At 38.4% G+C, this 19,049-nt stretch overlaps 1 protein-coding gene across 1 annotated transcript in view; it reads right to left on the bottom strand.

The window, feature by feature from the left end:
- The window catches only part of ctnnd2b (catenin (cadherin-associated protein), delta 2b), a 103,019-nt gene that overhangs the window by 62,673 nt on the left and 21,297 nt on the right, over window positions 1-19,049 (bottom strand). Inside the window, exon 2 of the mRNA XM_055151714.1 lies at window positions 17,699-17,811. Within this exon, the coding sequence (XP_055007689.1) occupies window positions 17,699-17,811 (113 nt within the window). The remainder of the gene's footprint in view (window positions 1-17,698; window positions 17,812-19,049) is intronic.

Here is a 19,049-nt window from a genome sequence, read left to right as displayed (position 1 = left end):
ACTATCAATTTCTTGCACTGACTACCTGCTATCACATTTCTTCTCACACGCCTCATCCTCCCCTATACTATATAAACTGACCACTATGTGAATGATCTGACTGACCTCATGACTATGCTGTGAGGAAACACCAGTGAGGAGTTAGTGTTTTCCCATAGATTCCCTTTGCTGCGTCGATGGGCTGTGGCAGTGTAATTAGTGACCGAGGGGTGGACTCATTGACTGGACGATCAAAAGCCGTGTGCTGCAGGTCACGCCACTGTTCGGCCACTTCATCACCGCTAATGACAAAACGCATGTGCCACGGAGAGGTGTTAGGAAAGCCCACTTAGCCAGACCCAGATCACAGCACAGAGCTGGAGACGAGTTTTATCCAATATACGCATGATAAAGTCGAGGATAAATTCTCCAGCAAAGGTGCCCATATATTTTTAGGTGTAGGATCTAAAACCTCTTATGGAAAAGTTGTTATTTCACCAGGAAATTACACAAAATGGTTAATCAGGTAGCCAGCTGCATGGAGACAAGAAGGGGACTCTACAATTCAATTAAAAAATGTATACTATACTGGCACATGGCAAATTGTCCAGGCAAAGCAATAACATTTTCATGGGACATCAGGTGACAAAGTTGACTCTTGTGAGCTTTAAACCATGTCTGAATGTTGTTACCTCCTCAGAAACATACCTGAAGTTATGTCTACATAATTTCATTCACCTCTCACCTGTGAGTGGCCATAATGCAATGGCTGATGAGTGAATACTGCAGCAGTGTCATATCCTGTTCACAGCCCCAGATACTTTGCATAATCCTAAATAACATAATCCCAAATAAGGGACAATGTTGTTTACAGCTTCACTGCACTGACACAATGCTGGATTATCTACAAAGGCCTTTAGCTACTCTTTTAAGATACAGTACACAAATGACCTTGCCAAATTACAATCTCTTTATAAAGCACCTTTGAACATCCATCTGTTGCAAATAAAAATGTTTTCTTATTGTCAGTATGGCCATTTCTATGAATTGTTTTCTAACATGGTGCCTTCTGTTTTTGACATGTCTACAGTACCTTGCTTTATAAACTATATAAAATAAAATAAACCTCATAGCATAGTTCAAAGCTACCTTGTGAATAATTTTGTTTTACTAACAAGAAAAGGAATACTTCCAAAGCACGTTAAGAAAGAACATTCAGAGAAAACTATGTATAACTGAATCTGTATGTGAAGTCCCTATGTCGTAGTCAGGCTGGCACCACCTAGTGCCTCCGCTCAATTTAATAATCTCTCCAGCGATTAGGTCAGGAATCGGAATTCACTAGACGGTTTGCAAGAACCCTGGAAGTTGTAGACCATGCACAGGCCAATTAGCGAAGAGCTGTGAAGACATGACATCAAACTCAAGCGCCTGTCTGGGTCCTGTTTGTGGTATAGCACAACAGTAAACAAAGCGGGCAAGATGGATGTAGACGAAGCCATACATTCTGTGTTGGCAATAATTCCTGAGATTGAGGATTTAAAGCTGGAACAAAGAGAATGTTTGGTGAAGTTTATCAAGGGGAAAGACATTATTGCCCTTCTTCCTGCAAGATTTGAGAAAAGCCTAATATACCTGTTAGCCCCGCTAGCGGCGCATTACATATGTCACGACCAAATAGCAGCGATTGGTTAAATAAAAAAGTACCCACCTACCGTCGAGTGAATGAATTCTAATTCTGCAAGGTCAGACAATTTCCACGAATTGAAACCGGCCGGCCGGACCGCATATCGTACCAAAACTGTAAATAAGATTTTTTTTTTTTTTTTTAACAGAGACTTAAAAATAAATGTGAATGCTTTTATGTTCAAAGCCCAAACTGGGCATAAAGAAAATTATATATAATTTTGATAACATTTGCCATTAGCCTCTTTTGAGAAAGAAGACAAGGCTACACACACTGAGGTATAATTTAAATCAAGTAAATGTTAAGTTGGATAAAGGTACCAATGATAACACTTAAACTGAGTACATTTTTGGTAATGGCCATCACACTTTGGCCATTTTTAGCAGACTGAAAAGGAACTGCACCAAGTAATACGGTGTGATTTCAATCATCATGTCCCCTTGTACATCCTGACCTCAAAGAGCACATTTGGGGCAATTTGGGGCAATTTGTGGAAGAATTTTTAGATAAGGGCACTGCTCTGGCCTTGTAACCTGGATCACTGTAGCCAAAAACAGCAAGAAATAGCAAATGACAAGAACAAAAGATGAACAAAAGAAAGTCTATAAAAAGGATTTCAAAGACCAGATGCCAGAGATAGTCTCAAAAAACACTATTGTATCCAAACACGCTCTCTACTCCATCCATATAATCCAGCTATTGCTATTCCCTGCATATTATGTGTTATCTGCAGACCACAATGGCTGCATGGTCCCCCTGCACAGAGGAGTTGGATAATAGAGGCAAAGTACAACAAAGGAACAAAAGATTTGGAAATCCATCGAACAATAATGCACTCTAGAATCATTATGCAAAAGTTACATTCAAAGAGAAAGTATTTTATTTTGTATCAAATCATTCAACACTGCAAGATTAATCACAATCAAATCAAAATTGCAATTTGAATGGGTGCAATTAGCAATTTGCAAAGGCTGCAATTTTTCATATAATCAGAATTTCCTCCACAAACAACAACATATCCTGTTTTAGTCTGCAGAGTTAGTTTAGATCTGTAAAAACGTCTTGTATTAATTTGTCCTATTTAACACTGCAGTAACCTTACAACAACGCATATATCAATCATCACTGTCAAACCACTGCATACATTTTTCACATTCTTGTTGGTCTAGACTTTAGACTCTTGTATTTTACATAACAATACGTCTGGAGTAGGGTTGAGTTCAGGGCAAGCAATAAATCAGTTTACAGTGAAATGATCACAATTATTATTTATTTGATGTTGTTGATAACATCTGGCACACACATAGGTTCCTATATAAATCAGTGGATACATTCCACTTTCAAGTTGTGATAACCAATGAAGGTGGAATCAGCATCCTGCTATCGAAGTTTTTGATGAGCCGTTACAACATATTTTCAGCGGAGTACTTTTGGGATACTTTCTTGTTTCTAATTTAACTATGTTTGAAGACATTTCAATAAACATAAAAAATTATTTATGTTACTTTACATTACTTACATTAATTATTTAAATTATTAATGTGTCAATCAAAAGGTTATTACTGTAAAAACAATGTTATTCTACTAAGATGAAATTCAAATAAGCAAATTTGTCAACTTTTTAAGCAAGAACCCTCAACCCTCTACCACCAACATGGACTTGTACAATATGTTGGTGGTGGTAAGTGGTATTTTGACACAAACCGATGAAAAAATTGTCCTAACTTGTATACTATATTGGCCTAACCTTAAAATTTAAGTGGTAATTAGCATTGATTAGTATTGACATTTACAGTGTCGATACCAAAATGAGTACTAAGCCCGTCCTCAGTACAAAATGCCTACAAAGGCGAAAAGGAAATGCAAATCTTACATTTATGATCTTATTGTAAAGGTTTCAAAGAAACACACAATGAGCTTGAGTTAGGGTGCATTACCAATTTTGTGAACATTTAATATCCTTCCAGGCATTCTGGTATAGCAAAAAGTAAGCCAAATGCAATGTGAGTAACAGCAAGGGCCGGTGGAGTTTCATTCAAACTGCCATAATGCCACACAAGATGGGCAGCGTGTCAAGCGGAAATGGCTTTAAAGAGACCTATAAGTCAGCGCTACAATCCCAGAGAAAGCAGGAAGTACACCTAAGGCTAGCTCCAGGTCACATAAACAATATATATTACTGCCAGTATCAATCTGCTATGTTGAGACTGTGGGTGAATTGTGTTTTTGTTTGTCTATTTCAAACACTGTTCTCCTGCCAGATCGAACAGTCTAAATGGAGCAAAATGACATTAAACAATACATTAGGTAGATGATTTTTGGTTGGAAACCTTATGCTGAGATATGTGGGTGTTTCTAAGCCTATGTTTTCATAAAATGTTGGTACCAATGAATAATGTTTGTTTATTTTGTTTGTTTATTTGGATCCCAATTAGCCGTTACCAAATTGACAGCTACTCTATGTTGACCTTTTTGTCGAGTTTAGGAAAGACCTCAATATTTTTGTTCTCTTGACATGGGCTATCATTCAGTTTAAATTGAAAATAAAATGTTTGCGTAGACTAGTTTAACATATTTCATCATTCATTTTTATCCTGTATAGTATATTCATCGCTACCAGTTGATATGAGAATAACAATAGTGACTAATTAGCCCCCATATGTTCTTGTGGACTGAAATAACAAGCCAATCTGGACCATGCTGCCAGCAGTAGGAGAAAACTCCCATCTCACAGCAGTGGTGGCATAAAACACAGACATGCTGTGTGGACTATTGTAATGAGGAACGAGCTTAAAAAGCTGCTGCTGTTGCTACAGCACATGCAGCTGTTTATCCACCAGACTGAGGAGAGCTTTTACTTCCCTGGATAGATATTGAGTAGCTTTAATTACAAAGATGTAGAGTCCCAGTGCACTGTAAAAATGTGCTTTATCTCCCTGGGTCAGTTGTTTTATTTCATTTTGAATTTTGATAGAACAAAAAGTCAACTGTTGCTAGGGGACGTGACTGTTAACAGGTTTGGTGATGAAAAAATGGTTGGCGATGTCAGCATCCTCTGGAGAGTTCTATAGTAGAAAAGTTGTGGGATTTGCATTAAAACAAGATATTAAAGAGTTACTCGTTCAAACTTTGCTCCCTATCAAGAGGTTTGCTTATAATGTTCAATAAATGAGGTTACCTCTGATCTTATGTTCTCTGTTATCAAAAAGCTTTAAATTGCTTAATGACAACCTAAAAATCCTCCAGTGCAGGTCAAGTGCCTACTAGCTCCTAAATAGAGGATTGAACATGACTACTTGAATATGAATACTTTAAACCACTCTAGAAAAAAAGGTATTGGCATTATAAGTTTTTTAGCTATTGAGGTTTCCTCAGATAAGAAATTTTCAGGTGTGCAGTGATTTACATAACAATGTTGCATAGATTTTACACTGGATGCCTTCCCTCAGTCAATTCTATTCAGTTTAATCAGGCATAAAGATGTTTTTTTGTGTGTGTTTTTTTGGAAAATATTATGTACAAATGTATACACATTTTTTAAAGATAGCAAAAAAGGACAGCAGCAGATACAAGTTCTACCTATACAACTAGTCTGAATATTTCCTTGAAGTGTTAGTTTGATAAAAGTCAGAGTAGAGATGGAGCAGGTGAAATGTGATTCTAAGATACGTGGGGAGCACATATGAGCTGATATGAGGCCTGCATCAGCATGCTCTAGACCTGGAACAAGCTGCACTGAGCCTATAAAGGAGCAAGGTGAAAACTCTTCTAGTGGACAGTCCACAATCTGGCTCGTTTCCGAAGAGATGTTATTGTTTTTCATAGAATATTCCACAGTACATTTATTCATACAGGTATGAAGGTCAAGGTTACAAGGTATTTCTCAAAAAACAACAAAAACTGTTACTGTGAGCAGGGCCTAACACCCCACTGTAAGCTTGGTTGTGCTGCCTGCTGAACATTATACATCTGGTCATCTGATCATCTCATCATCCTTCAAAAAAAGTTACGTAATACACCTTTAAGATTTTACATCCATATGGGTATTAGATCCATTACTCCCCACACCAGCAGGAACAACTGCAGCGTTCTGAAAGAATAGCTTTTGTTTAGTCTAATTCACTTCAGCTAACATCATACTGAAATTCTGTTCAATAAAACTGATAGTATTGTCCCAGCATCAGTCCTGGCTATATTGGTGTATACAGATGAGATTGCAGCACACCTGTCCACTTCCTGCACTATAGGGGTGTTTTTGAATCAAATTAAGCTGAAAATAAATTGTGCTGGTGAGGCTGGAGCAGATTGCCATCACCAGGAAAATGCCCAAAGTGTCTACACGGCTCAGTCTGTCTGCCGCTGATAAAATGTAAGACAGACTCAGTCCTTTTTCAAAGCTCAGTATGGGCTGCCAAAGCTGTTAGGACACTGAAGGTGAGGGCGATATGAGGTCTAAAACATAAAGAAACCAAGTGAAACCAAGGAGCAGGGTACGTTCTACTTTCTCCTGTTTTCTGATGAGAAACATGAGACCTTTTGAAGCGAGTGATTAAAACCCAGCGGGATGCAGCTCTGTTCCTGTGAGCTCGTCCGCATGCTCCCAACAAATGCTAAGGCGAGGAAGCAGAAGTGTCCCGTGACCCACTAAATTGGTCAGATTGACTTCGCAGATTGCCAGTGCGCGCGGCCGCCATCTTGACTCTGGGCCAAAAGGGAAATGAGGAGCCAGGAGGACGACATGCTGGATCGCCACATGGGATCAGCCAGTCTCTGCCCTCCACCGGTCTGTGAAGAGCCCAGAGACACACTGCCCCCGGAGGTGTCTGTTGCCGTTGATAAATAGAGCGAGTTGCCAATGACGACTGATCCTGCCAATCACTCGAGATCTGTCAAAAAACGCAATACGTCTAGATGTCAGAAATAACGTCTCACTTCTGTCTGGCATTACTGTACAAACATTTGAGAATTTCTTCAAACACAATCAAAACTGTAACGCTTCCTAAGACAACAAAGCACGTCAGAAAACAGCACATCATAACTTCACAGGCTGGTGGGAACAAAAGCTGAAATCTGGTGACTTCACTGGGTCAGCATCTCACTGCTTTCAACTTATCACAAAAAAAAAAAGAGTCAACTATAAATAAACACAGCTGTCATACAAAACAGACTCTTGGGATCTGAGGGGAAATATTCAAACGAAAGTCAAAAGCAAACGGTGATATTAGCATAACTGTGTTAATTACATAATATTACAAAATAGGCCTAACATTTCTTTTCACTCATTATAGTATATGTAAGTGTATAGTATTTGAGGTCTCAAGTTATTTCTCACTTCCCTGACATCCTTACTTAAAACAACTACCTTTCTAAGAGGGCCTTCCTGATTTTTGGACAATAAAACATTTAATTAGAGCACACAGTGGTCTCATTATAACCCTAAATGCTGCTTTGACAATACTAGGGCTGTACAACGGTACACAAAAAATCATGTTTCGGTACATACCTTGTTTTTTTATGTCACAGTTCGGTTCATTTTCGGTACCGTATGGGAACAAAATGCAAAACCATTTGCTTGTGGTTTATTTGTGTGTTTATTAAACCAACAATTTGTTTTAAGTTTATACAAACTGGAAAATAAAATAAATGCAAAGTGCTGCTTTGTAATACTGATAAGTTAAATAAAATATTCTCAAATAAGCAACAAATGTATATATATTATCAAAAATAAATTCCTTGTAAACAGTAAACAAAACTTTTCAAAAAGTAAAGTGCGACACTAATAGTTCCAGAATGAAGTTTTCTTCATATTTTTGGCCAGAAAAAACAACTACTGCCTGCAGTAAGTGCAGATCTGCTGCAGTTACAATGTCTCCAGCAGTTGAAAATACCCTTTCGCTAGGGACAGAGGTTGCGGGTATGGGGAGGGAAGTGGAGATCCCGTGCTGGCGAAAGGTGAAAGTGAGGACTGGGGCACGACTGTAGTTTTGCGAGGATTCAAATGGTTCTGAGGGATGTATTCAAGGCGGGGGGCAATTCTTGTCAAGACGGCTGCCCTAACTATAAAGCGCTGCGGGAAACACTGCCACCCCAATCATTGATGAGTTCCCTCATAAATATTAAAGAGCCTTCCATATAGCTGCACATGTAGTGGCGGAATGAACGTCCCATACCGAAACAGTTCAGCACGAATACATAAACCGTTACACCCCTAGACAATACAGTCACTTTAACCTAACAAGCCAACAAACAAATTGACCACCACTGACAATGTAATATCCTATTCAAATGTAACATTCATTAACATCATTCTTTGCAACCCACCTTTGAAATGTACCTGTTTGTCCATAATCAACACATAAAATAGAATAACCTTCTAAATTACAACATTACAATGACTGAAGACCACCCACCCTTATCAAGACTAACACAGAATCAATATCTTTAGCCACACCCTGTGCACCCATCGTCCACTGTACACCTTAGGGCTGTATGCCAGATCTCCTTATCAGCATTGATCTCTCCCAGTAGCTCCTGTGTGTGGCACAGATCCAGGTCTGACCGTGGCCAAGTAGCTCCACTATCTGTATTCAGCCCCATTGTGCTGCCGCAGCTGAATCCCAGGTGCTCTTGGCTTTGAAAAGGCAATCACTGCATTTAAAGAATTACCTTAATTAAGTTTAGCCATCAACAGTTCGTCTGTGTATTGAGTGCTGTATGATTTTCTCATTGCCTCCTATTGTTCATCAGCGCTGGAGAGAACAGGAAGGACTCCTAGGTGCTGGCAGACTGTCATAGCCATGTTTTATTTTCAGAAACTTCTGCATTCTGCAATATAGGTGTGTTATTCTAAATCTCCTCACTTCAGTCAGAAAACACCATAAAATAAAATGGATTCAGGTGAGTATGTCTTTTTCCTTTTTACACTTTAATACAGAATATGTCTAGCAGAAAAGGATATAGCAAAGGCAGCAGGGACATTACAGAGGGAAGTAGAGAGGGAAGTACAGATTTGGAAGCCCTCTCATCATCTTGGACTGAATACATTTGATCGACAGCACTGTATATCTTTGAGGTTTACTGTATATCTTTGTCAGCGCCATGCATGCTGGACAGTGAACATACAGATACTGTGATAATAGATGAGATTCATTAGGTCAAGGAAATTAGTTGCCTCACAGGAGTTGTCATGGAGGAGTTCATGAGTTTCAGCTTTGTTACTGCAATATTTTGGAGAATGTTTTCATTCTCAGAAGATACAATATTTGTTGTGGGAAACACTCCTAATTTGGCATCATTCTGAAATCCATGGAAAGGAACTATATGTAGTCTGCACTCTTACAGTATTTTTTTGTTGTTTTTTTTTAAAGGTATTACAGTCACAACTGAACCTGGGTTGCTAGTGCTTTAACTGAACCTGCAGAAGGACACAAGCACTGATGGCTGATGGCTGCAGGTACCAGGTTTTCAGGATTGAAACTGGCAACCCACATAAGAGACTCGTGAGACTCATTCTGCTTTCTGATTGGATAATTATCTTGAGAACCAAAACACCAAATTATAACATACACAATTTGGCCATAATTGCCCATGTTTTTTGAAAGTAAGAATAAATTAACATTAGTTATCTTTGTTTTCAGTAAAAGCTTGATTTCTGCCTCGAGCTGGGGACAGAGATAGTCGAGTTTATGAAATTTAAAATCTAAATCTCACATACAGTTCCTTGAAACTTGCATGTCATTAAATTATATAATCATATTCTGTTCTCTGGAACTGATTCCATTTTAAATGTGTCCATTATAAAATAAAATTAAAATAAAATAAATGTAAAAAAGCTTATTTTTTGTAACTTAAATATTTTCTTTTTTCTTCATTCCTTTGCCAGAGCAGCTTCTTCCTACATTGTCCATATATTTTATTGGATCTCACAGTGGCAGCCCTGTTCCTTTTTGCTGCAGATCAATAGTTTAGTCTGAGGCTATGCCTCACACACTACAGTGGTCGGTCTGTCTGTATGTGCAGCATGATATTAGCCTTATTTTGACTGTCTGGCCTCACAGGCTAGAGTGCATGTGTTTGTGTGTTTAAGGGACCAGGATCAAGTGGATCAACAGTCTGCCCCCCTCGTCCTCTCTGTGCCTCCTGCTGAGCACCACGGCACCATGGCACCACCTCACACCCACCACAAAAATGTTATTTAATTTTCTCTTGTAAACATTTGACTTTATGTAGTTTTAATAAATCTTATAAATACAGGGTTTAGAATTTACATTGATAAAATTACTGCTTTATTTACTCTATTTGCTTTCATAATGTGAATGCAATACAAGAAAATAATCAAAATAATCACACCCCATATGATTATTATTATCATCATAGTAGTACATTTTTCTGGTTTTACTGGACAGGACATGAAATCGGGAGAGCGAGGGTAGAGACATTCAGTGGACATGGCCAGGAGGTGAACCCATGATGCTAAAGTAGTAACAACCACAAATGGCCAGCACAACATTTCCTATATGATTAATATCATGTACTTTGTCATAAACTCAATTAAGCGATATATGGTTGTATTGGTACAGTTCTGAATGTTGCTATTAGAATTATCATTGGCGTACCAGCTTCTCATTAACAGATTTCTGACAAATGGACAAACATACCAAAATAAAATGTATAAATGTATTGAACAAGCATTTTTCTAATTATGCCCCCTTCTCTGTAATTCATTACAATATGCAGACAATGAGCCATGGCCTATATTTTACATAATTGGTTTCTCTACTTTCTTCTTATTTTCCTCACAGTCTAAGATCAATGCCATATAGATCATACAAAATGCTGCTTATAAATAAAGCTTGCAACATCCTCTCTCACTGCTGGAGAAATCGATAGGATGCTCACACGGACCATCGACCCTTGTCACCGTCAACCTCCTGCCAAACCTGCATCAATACAAGTTAAAAATTCACTTCCTCAATGCCTTTACCATTGAAGCTATTGTTGTCATTATTCTACTTTGCAAAATGATAAATAATTTCAAACTTTTTCAAATACCACATGTTCACCTTAGTTGTACTCAACATTTGGAAGCGTTGGCTGAGAGGTAGTGGCCTTTAGCTAAAAGTCTGTTTGCATTTCGCCAGAGCTCTGACATTTAAAAGGGGAATGTGTAATGTGACTCCAGATCATTCAGTAGTCAAAGAGCGCTCCAAAATGGCCACTATACTCAAACAAACACACCAATGACAATAGAAAAGAGGTTATATTCACAATTCAATCATCAGTGGGGTATGAATTACATTTAATTGTATGGTAAAATACAAATTACCCACACTTAATGTGGATTTAGCTAAATCTTTAAGCTTTAATCTTTAGTTTATTTTAACTTCACATTCGGACTCCAAGGACTCCAAGTCACCAGTTGCTCATTTCAATACTTGCACATCCATATTTCATGTGTTGGCAGTTCAGTTAATCAACCTACTCTATTTGTTTCATATATGAAACTGTACAATATGTGTCACTATATAACTAAAAACACTTTGTATCAAAGTTTCAGGGTAATTTCTGATCAATATTTAACATATTATTGTGATTGTTCTGTCTATTTGGAGATGTCACTGCTTCACGTGAAATGTTCCAAAGTATATATTTATTGATCTCCACATCCACATTTAAAGTTTAGAAGGCGTTTGTTCAAGCCTAAATGCATATTAGCATTGTGCATATTTAAGTCAAAACCTGTGAAACATGAGGACACATGAGGAGACATAAAGAGCCTCTGGCCCTGACGAGAGTACCATGCGCTCTTACTGCCACGGGATTGGCTGTAGACCAGTTGATTGAAATGCCTTTGCATTTTCATCAAGCTTGACCAATGTTTAGATCATGATCTATCAATATTTCCATTTTTTGGCAAAGCTCAAATCTCCACTGTGACATCAGCTAAATTACAGGTCAGATCTATGGAAAAACAACCCATTTCATTTTTAAAATAGATTACTGTAAGTTCAAGGCAATATTGTGGAACAACGAGCAATAACATGAAGACAAGTAAGCGGCTTATCCTTCACCGTAAAAGTTACATAGTGCACCTTTAAATCAAATTGCAGTTATGATTATCTCAGCGTCTTTCTACTTCCTTCCTATACAACAACCAGTGAACCCCATAAACCAAAGTACTCCACAACACATCAGTCCTGTGAGGCCCGAACTTGTCAGAGTATAATCACAGGGGGAAAAGTGTGAGTGGAGAGGGCTGAAGCAGAGGCAGAGCTGGCTCCAGAAATCAATCAAACAGGAGTGCATTCAGTGGACGGGCCTTTCTTCCCTCTTTGTGTCTTAGCGCCTGGCGTCTTTGTAGTGGTGTGTGACTGATCCTCACTCGCGGTTCTGTCTCGGAGGATTTCACTTGGAGTTCTTCAAGGTGAGCAGCTCGACTAGCTCAAGTGACAGCAGTTCTTATGTTACACCGAGGACATTAACACGCTGTACTGAAGCCAGGCGGGATAATGGAGGAGGATCACAGGTAAATGAGAGGGAAGAGAGGGGTACAGATTTCTTTGGGCTTAAATAAAACTGCATTTAACCACTCTCACTTTCACATCACTTTCTGAATTGTTTTTTAAATCCATTTCTAAAGTAAAATGTGCATTTGTGAGCTAGAGTCACAGTATTAATATTACAAGTTTCAGTACAAAAGTAATTGCAGATTATAGCTATATAGCAGCACCCAAGCACAATACATCTTCTTTAAATATTATGATCAAATGTTACATCTGTTTTCATTTTCTTGGATTTCCTAAAATATTACTGTATTTTAAATCAAGGTGGTAACAAAATTGACACTGATATGTATAATGTTACTTTGACTTACTGTTAAACCTGCCAATACAGCATCAGATATTCACAGGTTGGTCACGTTAGATTTTTCCCTTTTTAAACGGGTACAGTGGTAACATCTCCATTAGCCTCTACGCTCAGAGGATCAGCAGGAGGAGGGCTGGCAGCACAGCACCAAAGATAATAGGCGCATGCTGGGTGCACAAGACGGGTCGCCTTTGCCCGCCAGACACCCGGCAGTGGGACACCCTGGGCACTACGGGCAGAGCCAAATCGAATACATGTTCTTAATACACTGAACAACCAGACAGGCATTCAGTCAATAGATTATCAGGCAAACGTAACAGCTACAAAAAATTGTGCATGACAAAACTGACACTGGTTGAGTGAGTTTTATATGACAAGGCCATGTCAAGACTGAATACCTCCGAAGTGACATGTAAAAGCAAGTGATTTTGTACTAATGTGCCACCCGAATCAAGATATAATATGAGCTATACAACTGATTAGTTTGTCTCCAAATAAATTATTCAATCTTACCAGTGTGTGCTGCCAGCAATGAAAAAACATTTTAATTGTCAGGTTTTTTTAGATAATAACATTAACGAGAAACAGTCAGCTGTATCAGATTGCATTGTGTTTTTTGAAATAGATACATTAAAACACATTTTGTAGTGAGGCTCCATGTTTTCAGATTAAATTGGAGTTTCCAAAGTTTTGAAAACATGATTTTAACAAGTTAACCAATTAAAGCTAATCAAATGGTCATAATAGCTAAATACCAGTTTTGTGAGAGGTAATTGTCCTGACATTTGGTTAAATTGACAATTATTTTAAAATGTCCATCTGCAGTTTGCAGATTGCATGTAAATGTTGTCTGCTCATTTGTTTATTTATTTTTTTAAAACCAAATCTGAGCCAAACTACCAAAGACTAAACTGAACTAGATCTTCCTGTGCCAACCATAACATCATCTGTTGTTATAAAACACCAAACAGATGGCAAAAAATACAACAAGTGCTAATCAACAAATAGTCTATAGTCACATTCTAATCTCAAATCTTATCTCAAATAACTATAGTGAACTGAACATTTTTACTCAGTGTTTCTTTCCACTTCCTTGCACTAACTTATTAATAGTTATTTCTTTGCTGGGGAATGCAAGTAGCAAGTAGCAGACCAGAAAAGTTGCTTTGAGTAGAGCTGTTGTTGTAGGCGTTAATGTGCATGCATCCAGTTCTAAATAGCAATTACGGTGATTGCTTTTCTACAACCATTTTCTAGTACAGCTCAAACAGCACATTCACCATGAATGTTCCTTTTCTCACCTGTGGAAATAAGTAAAGAGACATGACTAATGATAGACCATATGCTTCTCTTCTAACTGCACATTTGGCTGATGGTGTAGCTCTGGTGTGGATGGGGCCTTAAAGTGTTGAAGCAGTGGCAGATGCTGTGGCAGTCTCTGTGACCTGTGCTGACTGATTAAAACTGGAAACAAAGGCACAGCTGAAAGTCCCATTAACACCTCTCAAATCTTTGCAAAACAACAGAGAATTTTGAAACTGAAACCACCCCTATGTGCCACTAGACTGCAAGCCCATTCATAATTCAAAAATATGCTAAATTACAAGAAATCGGACTTATTTCTGCAATGTCTAGAAGGGGAACACTCACTCAACAATGCAACACTATTATTCCGGCACAAGACAGCAGCCAGGTCCATTGTATTGTCCCTAGTCATAACACCTGTAGTAATATAATATCTATGCCCCTGCGGGTTACTCAGAGAACTGAAACCTGACCTGTCTTTATTCAATGGCTGTCTGTTTGGTTTATGGATTATTAATAGCCTATTCAAACATCATACATAGCACATATTACAATAGGTAGTGTGCTCACTTGTTTCTGAAATAACAGAAGCACGTTAGCCGACACTACAGGGTTAGGCGTAGTATAACAAGGGCTGGGGAGCAGGAGGCTAGCACATCTAAATGCAGGTGTGAAAACAGTGTAGCAGACAAGAACCTGAAAAAGAGCTGAGTCGTTCTGATTTCTACTTTGCATATGGTAGGAGCTAGCAAAAAGCTAATCAAACTGCAAAGTTGAGTTGACATGATTGTTCGTTTTAAATATAGCCTCTCACGGATCACATCTACAGCTATTGATTATTGACTTACCAGAGCAGAGGGCACATTGAGCGGTGCCGAAGAGGACAGGCTGCAGCAGCATGGCACTGGCTAATGCTAGTGCTAATCTGCTAATAGTAGCTACAATCTGATTTAGCACCACCTGTGGAGAATGTTAATGACAGTCATTGTGATCATTTAAAGCAGTGTTTCTCAATGCGCCTGATGCTAGGAAATGGTTTATCTATTGTAATGTAATTTTTTTTTTTTTTTTGTCTTTTTAAAGGCCTGTACCTCAACTTCAATTTATAGGCTACTTAGATTAAGACAAATGCTCTTTATTGCATAGTGAAAGCTGTTAAATAAATTGAGACTGCAGAATGTAATTCATTTCACATAACATTTTCTCAGGTAATGACTAATAGGCCTGCAGAAGCTACTGACAGGGTCACCTCTGTCCATTCAATCAGGCACATCATCACGACGAATCCTGGGAAGCTAACTCTCTGACACAGTCTCACACACTGGTATGGTGGATTTTTAAGAGAGATAAAAAGGGAAGCAGTAGACAGATTGGAAAACTCTTAACAGAGCATCTAAATGATACGATCCCAGGCAGCTGTTTCTATGTCATGGGGCTCAATTGTAGAATTATAATAAAATCTGGAAGATGAATCCAAGATGGCGCCGTATTGTTTTCAATGACCTGGCCTCAATGTGCACATGGCCCCAAAAAAATTTTCACTTCCTCATTTACGTCCTCAATAGTGGCTAGCGCCTCCCAACCATGTGATGTCTGTAATGTGTACGGCGTGGAGAGTTTAGACCAAACAAGTGAGAGCTGCTAGAGCGGAGCTAATGCAGGCTCAGAGCATGCTCAGAGCGGGGCTAGACTAACTCTTATAAAGCTATATTTTAGGCACTTTGACGATTTAATTTTTTTTTTTTTAAGTTTATGTTGGGGAAATAAAAAAGAATCCCTACAAAATCCAATCTTTTTGTGAAAGTTGTCAATGCCCTGTCCCCCGAACATGGGCATTTGAATTCCCAAAAAATGCATTGTGCTTCTATGGGCGAATACTTTCTGGGCCAAAACTCCTGGGAGCTGCAGTACCAATGGAGTGACCACTAGTCAGTCTCGAGCCGGGACAGAAGAGGAGTACCTTATCCAGTTTTTATTATAGATCCATGGGCTTAATTCACGCTTACGTCATGAACCAGGAAGATGTTTGGAAACATACAATGACAAGTTCCAGTGAGCTCTGTTTGACAGGCTCTGTCTGACAAAATCTAGGAAAAATGAGAAAATGGCTCAGTTTTCTTCATTTACATGTCATTGTAGCGTTCCGTTATGTTAGGCTAATCAACAATTACAAGATGATTCCAAACAGCACATACGTATACAGTCTTCATTTTATCAGAGTCGGTAGGCGAACCCAATGTCTGGAAGTTGCCGGCTCATGTTTCCAAATGTCGTCCTGGTTTGTGACAGAAGTGTGAATAGAGCCTACATCACAGTAACAAAACAGATGTGGACGGGGCTAATAGTTCAATCTAAAACATGTTCCTGACTCTCTCTCTTATTTGAGATTGCCACAATGCACCAGTCAGCATGGGGTCATCAAAATAGGCAGAGTCTTGACAACGATGCTCCCAGGCAAGGTTAGAACCACTGCTGTTGATGGGCAAGTGCTCAACTCACTGCACCACTGTCACTATTTGAAGGACAATACCAAACATAAACACACATCTCTTTATGTAATGGCTAATTTAAATTCTACAGACCAACCCAGTCTTATGTAGGCTGCTTTCCGGATACATTTTGTCAATGAATTGTACAGATTAAATGTTGCCTGTTGTGTTCACAAAGACTGCTCAAGATAAATATAACTCCCTAAGAATAAACAATACAATGTTTCTGAGGTAATTGAAAAATAAATCCTTGCAGCACAATGCTCGACCGTCCTCTGCGCAGCTTATTGCTTTAGTGGACTTGTGTTTGGCCGAATCATTTGTCCATTTGGTAATTACAAACCAAGTCAAACAAAGCGGACGGCACATAAAAAGCAATGGCTAATACACTCTGGCCCTTGATACAATAAACCTATGTAATCAAGTTAGCAAGATGGCAGCGGTTATTCAATCCGTGGTGCAGCTGCGCGGTGAAGTGGTGGAGCAGACATGTTTTTGGATCTCCTGTCTCCTCCATCTCCTTGTGCTATTGCTCGGGAGCCCTCTGACAGTGCTAAGAAGCTAAACGAATGCACTGGCTAATTAGAACGGGGAACAAAACGGTTTTCAGTCCATGTAGCCATTTCTTTGTTCGGCTACGTCTTCAAGTGCAATGAGCAGCACAATGGCGGCAGATGAGTAATTAGTTTGAGACGGATGGGATCCCAACTCACTTAAGGAATCAAAGGGGAGAGTAGATGATGGATTGTGTGGGTGCTCCGAGATTGTTTATGTGTGAGTTTATGGCCGACAGAGGTACATGTTGACTGTAATCATGTTATGCGGGTCTGAGTGGCAGGGTGAATGCATTAGGCTATTTTCATTTTCAAATGTCAAGAATGGACTATGCACCGTTTAATGAAAGGAACTAAAGCTTGCATTGATAATTCATAGTTACAATCTAGTTCATTTGCAAGAATAGAATACGTAATCACCCATCTCTATATGTTTTTTTTTTTTTTCAGTTCAGAATTGTTTTTTTCCTTCATTATCCTTTGCTTGAGAATGGTACTAAATGCAAAATAAATGTTTATAAAATGTTAAGCAAGTAATAGTTATGTTTCTACCATGGCGCTGACCGATGAAGGCCAAAAGCATGTTGTGAAATAGCACAAAGCTAAATTAGCAAGTGAGTGGGAACAAGCACAAACTCCATCTGGTGAGAAATCCTGGTGTAAGCTAAGCAATTATGAAGTGCAGTTTGACAAAAGACATGAAATGTGGACCCAACATAAAAGAGGGACCTGCAGGAATACAGCTGGTCCACACACAGGTTTATTGTGCAGGCGAGGGTCCAGGGCAGGTGCAAAATGACACACTCATGCAAACACACCTGATGCTAGTCATGCTTCCAGTCTCAGAGCCAAGCTTGCATCTCTCCAGCTGACTGGCAACAATCTGGCGTTCGGCTTCCAGCTCCCGGGTCAGACGTTCAAACTGCAGCTCCTACACAGAAAAACAAGAAGTTAGTTTCACAAAAGTTTAAGCACCATCATTTATAACACTTTTTGTTTCTGCCCAAGTAGATAAAGTAAAACAGTTCACTCCCCACATAGTGTTGTCATAAAACTACTATTTTTTACTTGATTTTGAGAGAGTTTCATTACCACATTGAGAATAGCATGTGATTTCCAACACATAATAATAAGATTTACTTCAATCTGACAAAGTTTATAAAAAGTTTATAGAAAGGTCAAATTGTATCTCTATTTTTTCGATACTTGTTCAAATGAATGCACTTTTGACACAAGTTTGATTGATTGATTGACTGATTCATTTTTACTTCGAGTTTGTGCCAAGAGAGAAACAATAATGATGTATACTACATATACATTGTAAACAACAGAAAAGCACATTTCTTGAAAAGGAGTGGGAAGAAGAAAAACTTATAATAACCCACCCCTATTCATGACATAGTTTCAAAAATGATGTGGTTGCTTCTGTATATTAATCACAGAACTGAACAAATATTTACATGTAACAAAATAAATAACATATTATGCATACAAAATATAATTTTAACCTCAAAACCTTTTTTTTTCATTTTGCACTGTACACACATATATATATACACATACATATACACATTATATACATATTTATATACACATACAGACACGCATACACACACACACACGCACACATATATACATATATACTTTTTTTTTTTTTTTTTTCTCCCAACCCATTCCACAGACTGACCCCACACACAGATACACACATGCTTTTTCTGGTGGTTCTCACTGATTTTGTTTTAAATTTATTGTCAGCTTGTTCCTATATAATTTGTATCTTCTTTCTGAATCCTTCGTTTTCAAGTTTATTAATTGTCTATAAAGATAATTTTTCTTTTTCTGTAACCCCTTTGTTAACAAAGGACAATAAAATTTTCTTTTTTTGTTTCTTCATTGTTGAACAGGACAGTGTTTATTGTATAATGTCAGAAATATATGTAAAAAATTATTGTAGGCTCTATCAACGTTGTTCTCCAAGTATACTGAACTCCAGTCCTGATCCTTAAGGTCTTCATTCAGTGATCTAACAGTTTCATTGGATCGCATTCTTTTATAGACATTGACAATACAGTTATCAACACTGCGATTCTTTTTAACTCTTTCACCACAACATAGGAATGCTTGTAAGTTTCCTAAGTTTAAGCATTACTAGGTATTTGCTTAATGATT

This window comes from Boleophthalmus pectinirostris, unplaced genomic scaffold (assembly GCF_026225935.1).
Source record: "Boleophthalmus pectinirostris isolate CB_2022bp ecotype Guang Dong unplaced genomic scaffold, ASM2622593v1 HiC_scaffold_16, whole genome shotgun sequence".
Classification (NCBI taxonomy): domain Eukaryota; kingdom Metazoa; phylum Chordata; class Actinopteri; order Gobiiformes; family Gobiidae; genus Boleophthalmus; species Boleophthalmus pectinirostris.
Note: the sequence above shows the minus strand (reverse complement) of the source record. Positions and strands in the feature narration are given on the sequence as shown.